The sequence below is a fragment of the Pteropus medius genome, unplaced genomic scaffold, assembly GCF_902729225.1.
Source record: "Pteropus medius unplaced genomic scaffold, Ma_sr-lr_union100, whole genome shotgun sequence".
Taxonomy (NCBI): Eukaryota; Metazoa; Chordata; class Mammalia; order Chiroptera; family Pteropodidae; genus Pteropus; species Pteropus medius.
Window position 1 is genome coordinate 6065032 of NW_024349796.1, and position 15372 is coordinate 6080403.

At 37.8% G+C, this 15372-nt stretch overlaps 1 protein-coding gene across 2 annotated transcripts in view; it reads left to right on the plus strand.

The window, feature by feature from the left end:
* The window catches only part of ACBD3 (acyl-CoA binding domain containing 3), a 32204-nt gene continuing 16832 nt past the window's right edge, over nucleotides 1-15372 (plus strand). Inside the window, exon 1 of one of the 2 annotated variants that reach the window (XM_039883287.1) lies at nucleotides 1-353. In XM_039883287.1, the coding sequence (XP_039739221.1) occupies nucleotides 68-353 (286 nt within the window). In that variant the 5' untranslated portion in view covers nucleotides 1-67. The remainder of the gene's footprint in view (nucleotides 354-15372) is intronic. The other variant, XM_039883286.1, reaches the window with a different exon arrangement.

The following is a 15372-nucleotide window of genomic DNA, read 5'->3' on the forward strand; positions in this document are numbered from 1 at the left end:
CAGAGGTCAGCAGGAAGTCGATACGTGGCCGCCGCCTGTCCTCGCCGAGGAGGCGCAGCAGCCGGAGATGGCGGCGGTGCTGAACGCGGAGCGTCTCGAAGTCTCCGTCGACGGCCTCACGCTAAGCCCGGACCCGGAGGAGCGGCCGGGTGCGGAGGGCGCCCCGCTGCTGCCGCCGCCGCTGCCGCCGCCCTCGCCTCCCGGGTCTGGCCGGGGCCCGGGCGTCGCCGGGGAGCAGCCGGAGCCCGGGGAGGCGGCGGCCGGGGGCGCGGCGGAGGAGGCGCGGCGGCTCGAGCAGCGCTGGGGCTTCGGCCTGGAGGAGCTGTACGGCCTGTCTCTGCGCTTCTTCAAAGGTGAGCCGGCCCCGCCCCGCCGCCCCTGCCGGATCCCGGGAGCCCGGCCGGGGCCGTGGTCCCCAGGGGGACTGGACCAAGTCTCACCCTCACCCACCCGCACTGGGCCGCGGCCACCGGAGCAGCGCTCCGTCCTTGGGGTACCGAAGTTTGTCACTACCCGCTTGGCCCCTGGGTCACACCCCTGAGGTGCCTAGAATCTTGGTTTAGCCGTCCGAGTCCCGCTGCCCCGAGGTTAGCGGAGAATTTTACCTGATTTAGCTTCTCGGGTTTCCGTGAGGCGGGGTGGAAGAATGAGCCCTCTCTTTCCCAGAGGATCCCATTCTGGAATTGCTTTTTTTTTTTTAATTTTTATTTTTACTGTCGCATTCTTTTTCATGTTTCCTATAGCTTAGCACTTCACATCCCACCAATTTTTCCCTTTTTCCCGTAATGGAAGAAGTGTTTCCGTAGCTTCCAGACATATCCTTTCCAGTCATTCTGGGGAACCATAAATTCCAATAAGACTCAATCACCTGGCAGTATTGATGTGGCAGAGAGGAGGAAGTAAAGTATTAAGCTAGCCCATCCCCTCCGGCTTGTCAGACTTTAAAGAGAAGGGATGCCCGCTATGTTCTGGTAACTTCTAGATGGTTAAAATTTTACCTTGAAAGCCGTGTGCCAACAGTGAATTCTCAGAATAAGGCCTAAAAGTACTCCGTGCTTCTCATACAGTTAATCGTAAAATGTCTCTTGTCTTAGAGCAAGATTGTGGTGTGTGGGGTGTTTTTATTGGTCAAATGGTGGTGATACCAGTCACATGATCTTGTCAGTGGGAAAGACTGATGAGGAGCCCCTGGTTTGATTCTGAAAGATATTTAGGTCTCCTGGGTGGAATAGGCAAATGAAACTTTAAAGTGGTTGCTAGGTTCCAGATACATTCCAAAACATCATATTATGATACTTATCTCAGAGGGAGTACCTTTTGGAGTACATATTTTACTAGCTGAATTTGAGTACAAGGTAGTGATGATACATGGAAAAGTTATTTGCTTTTTCCCAAAATAATTTTAGTTGTGCAGACTAATGAAAGGCTCTCTTTTATAAATTTTCCAAAACAGTCGATCATTCCACATTCATTGCACTTTGTGTTAAAAAGTTTACCCTTGAAATATTCATCGTCATGACACAATGAGGTCAGCCCTCTGTGGAATTGGAAATGGCTAATGGGTTTTGGACCACTTGACCCTTGAATTTAGAGTTTCCTGTGATGATGATATATTACCACTTACATAAAAAATCTGGTGGTTTCTGTGCAATTCATATAACTACATTTTACCTTAAATTTTTATTCTTAGAACTTAATTTTTTCAGAGATCAATAAGGTTAACGTATATTGTAGCAGAAGAGTGTGTAAGAATAGAAAAGAACTGACTTCTAATCCTAGCTTTTGTCACATGACTAACAAAAAAATAAATAGTAATTTCATCTGAGCCTGTCTTGTTTGAAAATAATAGTAATTTTTTTTTTTTGGAAGACTAAAACCCTGAGTAATTGCAGTAAACAGCGTTTCTTTGGAGTCAGAAAGCCCTGGATTCCATTGGTAAACTAGACAATTAACTTCTCTGTTCCACACTCGGTTTCCATCAATATATTGTAGAACTGGATTAAATGAAATTTGGTGCCTCATTTTTCGGATTTAGTGGTCTAAACCTAGTATTATTTTACTGAGTGGTAAGACTTCTTAGGGGAACCTGTAATTTGGGGGCCTAGTTATCAGTCACCTTAGAGGAAAAAAGCTACATTGGTAGGTATGGTTTACTCAGTTCCTAAATTAAGCTCTCAGAGCTGTATCCAAGTACTTAAGAGGAGAAATAGCAGTGTAGCAATTAAAAGCTACCTTTCTGCATGGATCATTACAGAATTAGCACTGAAGAGGCTATTAGTGTATGAGATTTCTAATTGGAGGATGGAGGAAGGAAGGATCTAAAAGCGCAAGAATTATGGGAAGTGGGGTGAGTAAAGTGTTGCTTTCTTTGTTTAGTGTGTGAATTTTTCCAGTGTAATACTTGGCATTTTTATCAGTCTTGTAGGGATTAGTTCACTATTTTGTGGTTTTGTATTAGTATCTTACAAGATTTGGAAACTAGTTACAGTTTATCTTCCACTGTGGAATAATATCGATCTTGAGAGTGTGGATATCTTTTTCCATTGAAAATAACTTGGATTGGGAATCAGAAACCCCATTTCTCATTCTATCCCTGTCACACTAGTCTTAGGCCGGTGATTGAACCCATCATGTCAACTGCCTATCCTCTTAATTTTATGAAAGTAAAAATAAAATAATAGATGAAAATACAGGTAAGTGTAAGTTAGCATTTCACCATCTAATCTTCAGACGTTGTTGAGTCTTTATTGTCAATAAAGTTTCGTAGTCAATTACCATATAGATTAGTAGTCCACTCTTTTTTGCTACTAAGGAATTTAGAGGCTGAAGGAAAAGTTAAAGACCCAGTGGTTACTGCCAAACACTGTGGAGGATCCAGGGAGCAAATGCCATTTTAGGGAGCGGGGAAGGCCGAGAGCCACAAAGGGCAAGGCATGGTGTCTGGGAAATGGCAAATGGGAAGCACGTTGTTGGAAAGAGCCAGAGTGGTAAGTTATCAGATCGCTGGTATGATTCGAATGCCATTGTAAGTAGCTTTTTTGTCAGCGGAGCTAGAGGAACCATTGAAGATTTTTAAAGGGAGGAGCAAAGTTGCCCAGTTCTAGCTTAGCAAGATCAAGCTGGTTTTCTTATCTATTTGGGTTAAGGACTAAATTGGTTGCCTTTATTGTAGCCTTACTTGTTGGATGGAGTTAACCTCGGGAGGTATATTTTGGTTTTCAGCGTTCTTAGGGGCGAATTTTTTTCTCTAACAAACACTTCATTACCTCCTTACATTAAGATGGTAGATGGTTGCATTAATTTAAAGTTCCAGAGTAATAATTGCCACCAGTTATTGAGCAGATGTTCACTAAATGTCAGGTACTGTTCTGAGAGCTATACACTATTTTGTTGAATCTTGCCACAAGCCCTTCAGTGGGGGTATTTTGAGGAACTTGCCCCAGGCCACTCAGTTGTTATTAGTGAGACAGGGTTGGTTCTCTGATTCCAAAGATGAACAGCAAGTAGGAGATGAACAAGTAGGAACCCAGGTTTCTGATGGTGTTTTGAGGAAAAGATTCAAAACTACTTACCCTGTTGCTTTATCACATCTTGCAACTTTAATATATTTGCTTGTATTCTAAGGGCTAATGGAATGATTCATATTTTTATTCTACACATGATCACTCTATCCAGTCTCTTCCGATATCTGGAAAAGTAAAGTGTGAGCGAACCATCTATTCCGAATTCCTATATAACATTGCTGTCAGGTTTGAAATATTGATTATAATGGGTGGAGGGAATCCCTTCAAAAGGACTGAAGTAAATGTGTCCATCAGAAATATTAATATGCTAAATCCCATTCCTATTAATATAATAGTAGACCTTTTGGGAGGTCTACATTCAGCTAACCTAATGATTTTTTTTTACTCTTATAAATCGAAAATGGATGTTTTAATTTTATAGATATTGAAAAATGGTGATATTCTAATTGTCTTCCCTTCACTGTAATACTTTTCCTATACTGTTTGGTGTGGGGTGCCGTTCAAGTAGGAAAGATGAATACTTCTTTCCTTTTATTTCTTAGTTTTCAAAATAATGAGTTGTTTTCCTAGAAGCCTCAAAAGGTAATGATTATTTTAATGTCATTATGTACTCATGCTTTTAAACCCATCTGATTTTAGCTTTTATTATTGATGCTCAGATTATACCATCTTTAGCAAGTGGGGAGCCTTTTCAGATTGGCTCCTAATTTCCTTTGATATGACTGGTCGTCTCCCATAGCTTCCTTGCTGTATGGTACGATGAGATGTCCCAGGTTCCTGCCTCGGAAGGATCAGCCATTTCTCCAAGGAGACAAAGGAGACATGGTTCCTTTTAGTGGAAAATGACATTTGAAGAGCCATAAATCTGGGTTTTAGGAATTGGGTGCTCATTGCTGCTACTGGATTGATCATTATTTCTAATCCTTTTCAGTAGACAGATCTAGGTGTGTGTGTGAGAGAGAGAGAGAGGGAGGAGGGGGGAATGGGAGGGGGGTGAGAATTTTTGAGGGCATGCTATGTAAAAGGAAACTAGTTGAATGTTGGACTCAGTTTCTGAGTTGAATATGGAATTGTTAATGCATTTCCGCTGGCATTGCTGCTGTTTACACTTGGTTATATTACTGATAGCAGAGAAGTAATCATGGTTGTGCCAAAATGGTTCCATTTCCTTCGTCTTCTTTAAACATAAGCATCTACAAGAATTTTTATAAATGGCTCCATTAATGTTTTAAAATACTGTACAACTAATTTATTCTTAGGTAACATATAATTAGTGTGTGCCTCCTGGACTTAAGTGGCAACCTTAGATAATTTGAAGTTTAATTGTTACTATTGAAAATCTATTAAATTTTGAGATTATTTTTCCCTTTTTTTATTGTCTTTACATTTAGACATAAGCCTATACTAGTATAGGAGGACATATATAGATACCCAAGAGACAGTTATAAGAAAGAAAATTGTGGCCACGAACAATCGTGATGCCGCTTCAGCATCTGATTTTTTTATTTTCTAGTTCATACTAAATTTGAGCTGAACTAAACTTTTCCTTTGAGAACTGGATTCAGAGATGTTTATATGTGTTTACATATGTATGTGTGATTTTTAACATTTGCCTGAGATCTCCGATTCATTTACCTCATATGCAGAAAATACACAAATCAAAAATATATATCCTAATGAATTTTCACGAAGTGAACACTGTCTGGTAATCATCCAGAAGGAGAAATGTTCATTTTATCAGTTAGCTGAGATGCCCGCTCCTCTCACTCAGTCCTTAGGAAGCTGAGTTCCAGAGTCAACACTACCTGGGGTACTTTTTCCTGGTTCTGCCACTCAAGTGTTTAAACTACATGCCTTCCTTTATTCAAAGGTTTGTAAGAGTTACAAGAAATTATATACATAAACTGGTAGCTGAGTACCTGGCAATTGCTATTCTGTGATTGCTTATGTTGAAAAAAGAGATTACCGAAAATTCATTATGAAGTGTGTTGACTTAATGGGGGGAAAAAAGTCAACTTTTATTAAGCACTTTGTACATGCTAGGCAGTTTCCAGAGTGCTTTATATTCTCTGGCTCAGAAATACTGCATTGCATTATATTTTCTTATAAGTAGTGTAAGAATTTATCAACCAGGTTTCTCTCATTCCAACATGGGAGAGATGCGGTTTTAATTTTAATATTTCTGAAAGATGGATTTTATTCAGAGTGTATTCTCCTTGAGGCAGCAGTGCGATGGGGCCGTGAAAGAAAGCAGATGTGACCTTAGGCTGCTGTGGTAGAAATACGGTTTCTAGGATGAGGGAAGGGGAAGGTGGCCTCGCTCTCTGCACAGGTCGGCGGCCCTGGAGTGCTGCTTCCAGTCTGGTGTCGTCCAGAAGAGAGCGGCCTGTCATTGTGGGAATTCACATCCCTGGCATCCTTCTCACCAGAGCTGCTGTTTAGCCAGTGTCCGCTCTGCAGGCACTGTACCAAGGCTTTGGAGCACGTTATTTCTAACTCTTGTAAGAACCCCAGGGAGAAGTTGGTGTCTCCATTTATTGACTCAGGAAGGGTAAATAACTTGTCCATGTTATATAGTTAGTAAATAGCAGAGCTGGGATTTTAGGTCTTTAGGAGGTGTTAGTGAAAAGGATGGGGGCGTTTAGCCTAGAGAATAGAGAACTCGGCAAACATGATGAGTATTTTGTGGCTTTTTTGATGTCTGATTTGTTACGTGTGTGTGTTTTTAATGCTGATGACTAGAAATAGATCCTGTAGATAGAAATGAGAGACCAACTTAGAAGAAAGAACTAAAAATCACAGCTGGCTAAAGGCGGGATAGACTGCTTAGGGACAATGAATTCCCATCACCAGGAAGCATTCAGGTACAGGTTAGCAATGACTAGCTGGATGTGCTTAGATTCCTTTGTCTTGATCTTTTGTGTATTTGCTGTAGGTTTTGTCTTTGTGTTTACCTGAGGCCTATCTGAAATATTTTATAGTCATACTAGTTTAAGCTCATAACCTCCACAGCATGCAGAAACTCTATACTTTTACTTCTCCATCACATTTTAGGTTATTGACATTACAATTTACATCTTTTTTATATTGTGTATCCAAGAACAAATTACTGGCCAAGTAGGTATGTTGGGGAGATTGAGCTTTGGTTGTGCAATTCAGTCACCTATCTTTAATGTCCTTTACAACCCATATGGCTTTCATTTCAAATAAAGGCTAGAAGGGACATTGAAATAATTTGTTATTTCCCTCTACCTTTACCTCCAGAGAGAAGGGGAAATATTTTTCTGTAAACTTACTAGCAGTTGAGGCGTGAGACTAATAACCTTCCGTATGATTAATTTCAGGTGGAAGGGACTTAATTTTTAATCTTTTGGACTTTTGGACTTGTTAATTGTGATTATAATGCTCTTATCAAATTATTTTTGCTGTCTTACTAGAACTGTAAAGTTAAATACTTATGAATTTAATAAGAACATAATCTAGAAGCCATTTCTATCTTTAACTGCTTGTAAAAGTGTGTTTTGTGTATTATATTGGTTTCCCGTTGCTCCTGTAGCAAATAACCACAAACTTAGTGGCTTAAGACAACACATACTGTGTTATAGTTTTGGGGGTCAGAAGTTCAAAATGGATCTAACTGGGTTTAAAAAAAAACATGTCAGCGGAGCTCTGTGTTTTTTCTGGAGCTGTAGGGAGAGAGTCTGTTGCCTTGCCTTTTCTAACTTCTAGAGGCCACCTGAATGCGTTAGCTTCTGACTCCTTCCTCCATCTTCAGAGTTAGCAGCATAACATCTTCAAATCTCCCTCTGACTCTTCTTTTCTCTACTTCCAATTGTAAGGATCCTTATGATTGCATTGGACCCATGTGGGTAGTTCAAGATAAGGTCAGCTGCTACCTTAATTGTAACCTAACGTATTCACAGGTTCTGGGAATTAGGATGTAGACATCTTGCGGTAGGGGCATTATTATGCCGCTCACACATGTCATAATGTCTTATGAACTGACTACTGAAACAGCTTATAAATTTACTCGTTTGACATTTTTATTGAAGTGGAAACCAAAGCAATTTAAAAGATCATGCTGCACTATAAAATTTATCATTAAAACTAGCCATCCCTTACTCTTTTTTTCCTCATCTCTAAGACCCCCCCTCTACCCCTAGGCAACCACTTTCTAGTATTTTAATTGTTTCTTCTGGTATTTGTCTTCATTAACTTCTATATGTGTGTTTTTGTCTTCCCCATTCCCTTTTCCCAAACTCATAATTTCACAATACCACGTTTTGCGATTCAATCATTGTCAGTTTGCATTTATATCCATAGCTGAGACAGGTCAGTACTTTGGTTATATTTTGGTTCTTATGCAACTCTTTGTCTTTCATGTAGTCAGGGACAGTTATTATTTTTCTTTGTTCTCAGGTAATTGCCTTTTTTTTAATAGAACATCTCTCCTAGATGTCCTTAAATTCTTGATCCAGTCTTGGCTTTCTACCTTCTCAGTCTGTTGCCCAGCTGTCATTCTGGAAGTTACCTTCACTTCTTTCTGGTGTTGGATTCCCTTTTCCTCAAATCTCTTATTGTCCTTTGTTGTTATTTATTCCCTTACTTTGGAAATGTACACTGCTAGTAGCTTCTGGAGAAAAGAGTGCATGGAAAGTAAAATTTTGAGACCTCACCTTTTGAAGAGTTTATTTTTACTGTCACATCTGATTGCTTTCATTGGGAATAAAAATCTAGGTTGGAAATAATTTCCTCCTAGAATTTCAAGGTATTATTCCATTGTTTTCTAACTGTCAGTATTCGTACTCTTAAGTCTGAAGTTGATCTCATTCTTGATCCTGCATGTATGACCTGTTTTTCTTTTTAGAATTTTTTGTTTCCAGTGTTCAGAAATTTCTGAGTTACTGTCATTTTGTTTTGTTTTGTTTTGTTTTGTGGTTTTATTTTGTTTTTCAGTGATTGTGCTGAACATTTGGTAGTCCTTTCAGTCTGTATACTTGTAACCTTTATTTCTGGGAAATTTTCTTGTATTATTTCTTTGATAATTTTCTCTCTGTTTTTACTCTGGTACTATTAATATCCACTTCAATTAATATTGAACTTTTCATTCTCATTTCTTTCTCTTTTTGCTCTGTTTTTCTGGGAGCTAGCCTCAACTATTTCCAACATATTAAAGATTTTTTTTAAAAATGTCTACTTTTACGTTTTAATTTCCAAGAGTTTTTATTCTCTGAATGGTCTTTCTGGTACCCTGTTTTACTCATGTATGTATCACCTTCTGTCTCCGAGGATATTAAATATAAATTTTGATTCTTTTTGAATTTTAAACATTTATATATCTCATAGTCTCTGTACAGAGTTTGTAAAGATTGAATAATAATTTTCAAGTCCACACCAGGCATATGTGCCAAATACAGCCTCTTCGGAAGTGCAGGTGGCTCTGTGCTGTTGTCTCTTCTCTTTGTAAGGCATTTCTACTTACACCTCAGAGACTAAAAATAGACTAAATCAAGAAATGGAAGGATTTTTAAAGGTTATTAATAAGAGCTACCATTTATTGATTTTTGTTTTTAAAAAATCTTTTTAGACTTTTTCTTTTCCACGCTGTACGCTTTCTCATATGTCTGGTGATCCTTGGGTATTCATTCATGTTGAAAGGGTAAGGCACTGAACAGCATTGAAACTTTGAATAGAAGCTTTTGCTGTAGGATGATGAGGTAGAGATTTCATAGGGGACCCCTCAAATATCAATATGCGTAGGTCTTTTCTTTTGGGCCAGTTTTTCATGAAAATTCTCCTGTCTCCTGCCTGGGATGTAAGAACCTAGTTGCCAGCATTCAGGAACTATGCAGGAGAAGGGAGAGAGGGAGGGGAGAAGTTGTTTTCCGCTCACTAGGGAAACTCATTTCATTTCTGTTTTCAGACCTGCCTTTCCCTCCCAGTCTGGGGTCCTCCCACCTGGAGCATCTGTGATTCATGTTCTCTACTATACATCCAGACTTCCGAAGTAAGGGCAAGATAGCCATGTGCCTGCTTTTGGGGTTGCCAGACACAATGGGAGAGAGGAATACCTGCTTCTTAGATTTTAAACCAAAGCTCCCGTTTTAACCTACACTCCAGCTTTTAAAGAACCTGGAGCCTTCAATTCCTGAACCTTTTCAGGGTTCTCTAAATTGGCTTCCTTATTCCTTTTAGTGAAGTTTCATTGAGGATCAGAGGTAATTGTGTGTTCAGTCTACCATGTTTAACTGGATATGTATGTATGTATGTATTCTATCCTTTTAATTATTTTTGAATTTAAAAAAAATAATATGGAACCGATTTGGCTTTACTTCTTTTAGTCCAGGGTCAGCAAACTTCCTATAAAGGGCCAGATAGTAAATATTTTAGGCCTTTTATTTTAATATTTTATTCAAATATTTTTAGGTCTACATATGGTCTTTGTTCATATTATTTGTTTTTTGTTTGTTTTTTCTCTTTGTTGCTTTACAGCCGTTAAAAAACAAAAACCATTCTTGGGTCACAGGCCTTAAAACAAAAAAAAAAAGCCTAGTTTGCCAATCCCCACTTTAGTATGCCTCATTTAGGTAAAATAGATTTTTAACCTGACTTTTAGTGGTCTTCGATTTTATAGAAGTTGATCTTTTAAAAAAAAATCATTGTTGCTGGACAAATGCCAATAAGTGATCCCTTTCAGTCCCCTGGCTGCAGTGGCCAGGCTTCTCTAAGTCCTAAACTAGAAGTAGTTATTTTCTGTTTCTCGCTGATGTGTTTTTATTCAGTTGTGCCTGAAAAATTTCTCCGCAGCTTCTTTCCAAGCCTAATGTATGTTTGTCTTTTTGGTTGCTATAGGGAGTGGAATTCCAAAATTGATTCAATTAAATAAGTGTGTGATAGTTGACTGAATGTAGAACCTAGGATGATGCCTCTGTTACTTTTTCTGGCAGGACTGAAAGCAAGCTTTCCTTTAAGAATTTGGTCTTGGTTAAAGGTTTTTGAGTTTTAGCCAGGCTTTTTCTTCTACTTATGCAGTTGACGGTAGTTATAACTTTTTTTCCTGCTAACTATGTTTAATGCCCATGGAACCAGAAATAATTTAGAATAAAATTATTCTCATCTAACGCAAAAAAACTAAATAAAACAAAACTTCACGATATGTGAACCAGAGCCATCTAAAGAGTAAAAGAGAAGTAACTTTTTTTTGTAATACTGTAATAGTCTCCCTAGTGATGTGAATTGTGTAGAGTTCATTTTCTATGTTTTCTTTGAAATTTAGAACATCCACTTGATGTGGGCTGTCCTAAAAGTGGTTGGGCTATTATCACATCCTCCTGGGTTTTGTATATTCCTCAGGGGAGAATAATTGATCTGTTAATCTCGTAGCAAAGGCTGAAAGATCAGTTGCCTTGACTTTTAAAATATGTTAAAAAAAAAAGTGAATGTGCACTTGATATAAAAGTATATATACAAATAGAAGAAAGTTTGGGAAAATCAAAAATGAATAAAAACATTAATCTGTAACCTAGCTTTTCATAAATAATTACTAGTAATAACATTTTGGTATGCTTCCTTGTCCCTGATTTTTTTTTTTAAACTAATTTGGTCCTCAACCAGAATAATGATGATTAATTAGAAGATTCATTAATAGGATTTAAAGGATTATAGAGTAATTCTTAAAACTAACAAGTGCATGAAAGAGTCTATGGAAATGTCAGTGGAATTCACAAGAACAGATGTACTGTTTTGCTCATTCTCCCAGAATTTGACCCCTAAAGTCAGTATTTTTTTCGTGAGATTTGTTGGACATGGTTTTGGTGGTGAGTGCCTTTGATCAAAGTATCGTGCTAAAGTGCCGGGGTTCATGACTTATATGACTGCTTGAGCAGAACTAACACTTAGAAACTTATTCTTCTTTTGAAAAATCCTTTATGGAATGCCAGTATATTCTTAATTCCATCAGGTGTAAAAAGCGCAGGTGTTAAAATGACATCAAAAAATCCGGAAACTCGCCCTGCCTATTGATGAGTTACTTTTTAGGGCTCAGAGTTAGACTAGCACCTTGCTGAACAGTGGGTACAGTTTTCTTCTTTACTTACCTTCTCCCATTGCCCCAGGGCTTAATTTGCATTACTGAATGTTTGAAATAAAGAAGCAAATTTATCACCTGGTAGGAAGTGGACCCTCTCTCTATTAAAACAACTTTACAGTAGTCACATTAAAAAGATTTTTTTCATACCCACTGGTCCTGTCAGCTTCAATCATCTCCCTGCAGCAAATAAGAGAGTATGTGTGTGTGTGTTTGAAAATTGCTATATTACATGACTGATCAGAAAAGTGTTAGGACTTCCAGTGAATAAAGTTTTTATCTGATTTTATCTTTATTGATGTTTGTTTAGATCAAAGCAACCACTTTTGTAGAATTCAGAATTAAAACAAAAACAAAAACAAAACAAAGTCCCAGGAATCCTCACTGAACAAAACCAGTTAGTTGTATTCTACTATGCACTCTACCTCGCCGCCCCCCCCGCCCACTGTTTCTCAGGCTCAATACACCTTTTTTCCTGGAATCATCAGCAGCATATTTCCCTTATGTAAGGCTCAAGATAAACTGACATAGCTTGGTTCCTTTTCGATTTTAAAACAAAACCCTTCTAAATAATAATCTTTCAACTACTAGGCTAGGGTCAGAAGTTGGAACTGCTTTTCAAATCATCACGGTTTGGGGAAAGTGAGAAGAAAGTCTTCTGGGCCAGGTGACCTAATTAGAATAAGAAAACGTGGTGATTAATACGTGCAAATTAAGGTGGATGGTGAGGGAAGGTTTAAACTTCGGTTAAAATTGGAGAAAGGCATTTTAGTAAATAGTAGCCAAAAAGTAGCCGCTATTGTTTTACATATTTTGACAGCCCAACATTTAGATTACAGAGGTCTAACTAGCTAATTTTGTTAAGAAAACTCTTAACTGTTGTTTTTTAAATGAAAGATACATGTGATCACCCAAATTCTTAAAATTTTATCTTTCTACATTCTTTTTAGGTCTTTGATCACATTGCAGGAATTTTTATAGTTTTAAACATAGCATATAATTTTTTATTGTACTTATTTTAATTGATACATCATAAATCTGTTTTCTGAAATGCAATATAGACCTTATATTTGTCATTTTTTCCTTTCGAATCATTTTTAATAACCTGACAGTGAGTCAAAATTGGAAGAGAAGATTTAGTCTTTTTTCCTCTGAGGGAGACACCGCCATATTGCCTCTCATCAAGGTAGTGACGACACCCACGATTCCAAAGCACAAGGGTGTAAGAAGGCGTCAGGGCTCACAGGGAAGAGCTAGGTTTCAGAAAGTACCAGAAGATACTAGGCTTCAGGAGGAGCTTGAAAGTTAAGGGATCCTCAGAGGAGAGACGAGGTTTCTGGGTCATTAGTACCTTGAAACGTTTTTTGATGGTTATTCAATGTTGAGAGTCTTTGTCATTTGCCTTCTGAAGAGAACCAAGCCGGATGGGCTGAGCAGGTCTGTTGTCCCGAGGGGTTAAACTTCTTCAGGTTATAGACCCTGTTTGTTGAGCTAATCCTGGAGGAACAGGACCACGCTGAAGCCGGAGGGTCCAGTTCTGGCCACAGCTTAGTCTAACTGATGGCTTCCTATAGTTGTCATTTTAGTAGCCATATCATCTCGTCAGTGGATTACTGTAATTTAAGCATTGTGTTATTGCTGAATGATTAGATTATTTTAAAAATTTTGAATTTTAAATTATGCAGAAGTGAACAGGTGTAACCATTTTTCTTGCTAAGCTGATTTTCAAGCTCGTATTTAGGAGAGATTCATTGGGAAAAAATGACAAAGCAATTCTTTTAGACTTGGTGGTTGGAAGATAATAGTAAGGTGTATTTTGGTTTTGTAAACTAATTATATACTATATTTGTAAACTGATTATATACTATATTGGAATTTAACGCAACCACTGGGCCAACCTAAGGTGTTGGAAAACACATCAACTTAATTACCTTTTTGACCTAATTTTATTTTTTTTCCTGGGTCAGAAGTAAACATCTTTTATCTCAATATAATTTTGTTATGATTTGTTTAATACATATCACATAATATATATGTAATATGCACCTGACACAATTATAATCATATAATTTGCCAAGTTATAATTTGCCAAGTTACAAATCTTTAATTGAATTAGTTTGTGAGCTGTATGAGGGCAGTGAATCCCTAGTGTCTAGCACGGTGCTTTGCACACTGGGGCTCAGTAAATATTAAGTTGAATGGATAAATATTAAAAAGATGTTATATGAGGTTCATCATTGATTGAAATAGCATTCTAAGATTAGATTTTGAAATGGGAATTACCTTTTAGCTTGTAAATACAGAACTAAGATAATCCTGTTCTAAACGCTTTAGAGGAAGTTTCTGCTCTAGGTGCTCATTGTCTGATATTGTTTGCTCAGTAGCAAAGACAGATGGGCAGGCAGGTCCACAGGTTACTGACTTGTTTCAATTTTCATTAAGTAAATAAAGTCAGTGCCACAGTTTTTTTTTTTTTAACACTTATTTTTTCCAAGTATTGCATGAGTTTGTTCTTGTTTAAGAATTCAGATATATAGCAGTGTATATATATAGCAGTGTATATAAGTGTATATAAAACTTCATTCTCCACCCACTACTAGTTTTCCCAGCCACTTCCCCAGTTTAACCTCAAACAGTTCAGTTCTTTCACACATTTTCCTTTGAAATATTGAAATGATGATGAGAATTGGAATTACTAGATCATAGGGCATGCACATTTGTAATTTTGAAATATGTTGCCAAATTGCCCTCTAAAATAACTATAACAGTTTATACTTTAAACACTAGTATACGAGAAGGTGCTTCAGGTAACTCTTGATGTTCTCTCTCTTTTTTTTGACCCCGCGGACAGCAGAGCGGGTCTTGGTATCTAATGGTTTCAATTTCCATTGACTTGACTATTGAGGTTGAATATCTTGGGATGCTCATTGGTAACTTCTGCGTTTTTTTCCTCCTCTCTAGTTTCCTGTTTATAACTTTTAACCCATATTCTGTCGTCATCGGTGATTTCATTTTGGTGGCCACTATATACGTGCATAAAATTCGTAGGCACTATATACTAGTTACTGCCTCTTCTTTTTTTTTTTTATATGTTGAAATTTGTAGTCTCATTATCTTTAGAATTGACCAGTAATTAATGCTACCATTTATCAAAGAAGCAGAACTATTCTGTAAAAGATTTCCCATTTTATCAGCACCCAGTTTCATAGTACATTTGAATGTTGGTGGTAGTTTAGTCTTTACAGGTCAAACTGGCTTCACTCTTAATTGCCCATTTAAAACCTGCTGGAGCCATCCGTAACACGAAGAAAGGAAAAGGATCTAATAGTTATTATTAATGCTGATATCCGTTACCTCTGAAGTAGCAGCGGACTCCTTTCTGTATTGATGGACAGAGAGGTTAAGTAGCCCTGCTGCTCGGAAGTGTCTGAGGCTGTCTGATCCCAGAGCCCTTTTGTCACCTCAGGCTGCTTCAGTGCGGTGAGTGCGTTTTGAATAGAGCTTTGTAAAGTATGTATATGGTCGTATTGAAAGTGATTGACATGAAATTATTTTTTTAAAAACTTTAAAAAATGATTGAACAGTTTTAATATGTGTAAAAGATGTCAGTAGTACACTTGTATCTGAATGTAGCTTGACAGATTGGTTTCTCTGTAATAGTTTTAACATTGATGCTTGGCGTCATTTAAAATAAATTAATTCAGCACAAAGCATTTCTGTCTTGGCTTCGACTATTAAAATATAGTATTTTAAAAATCTCAC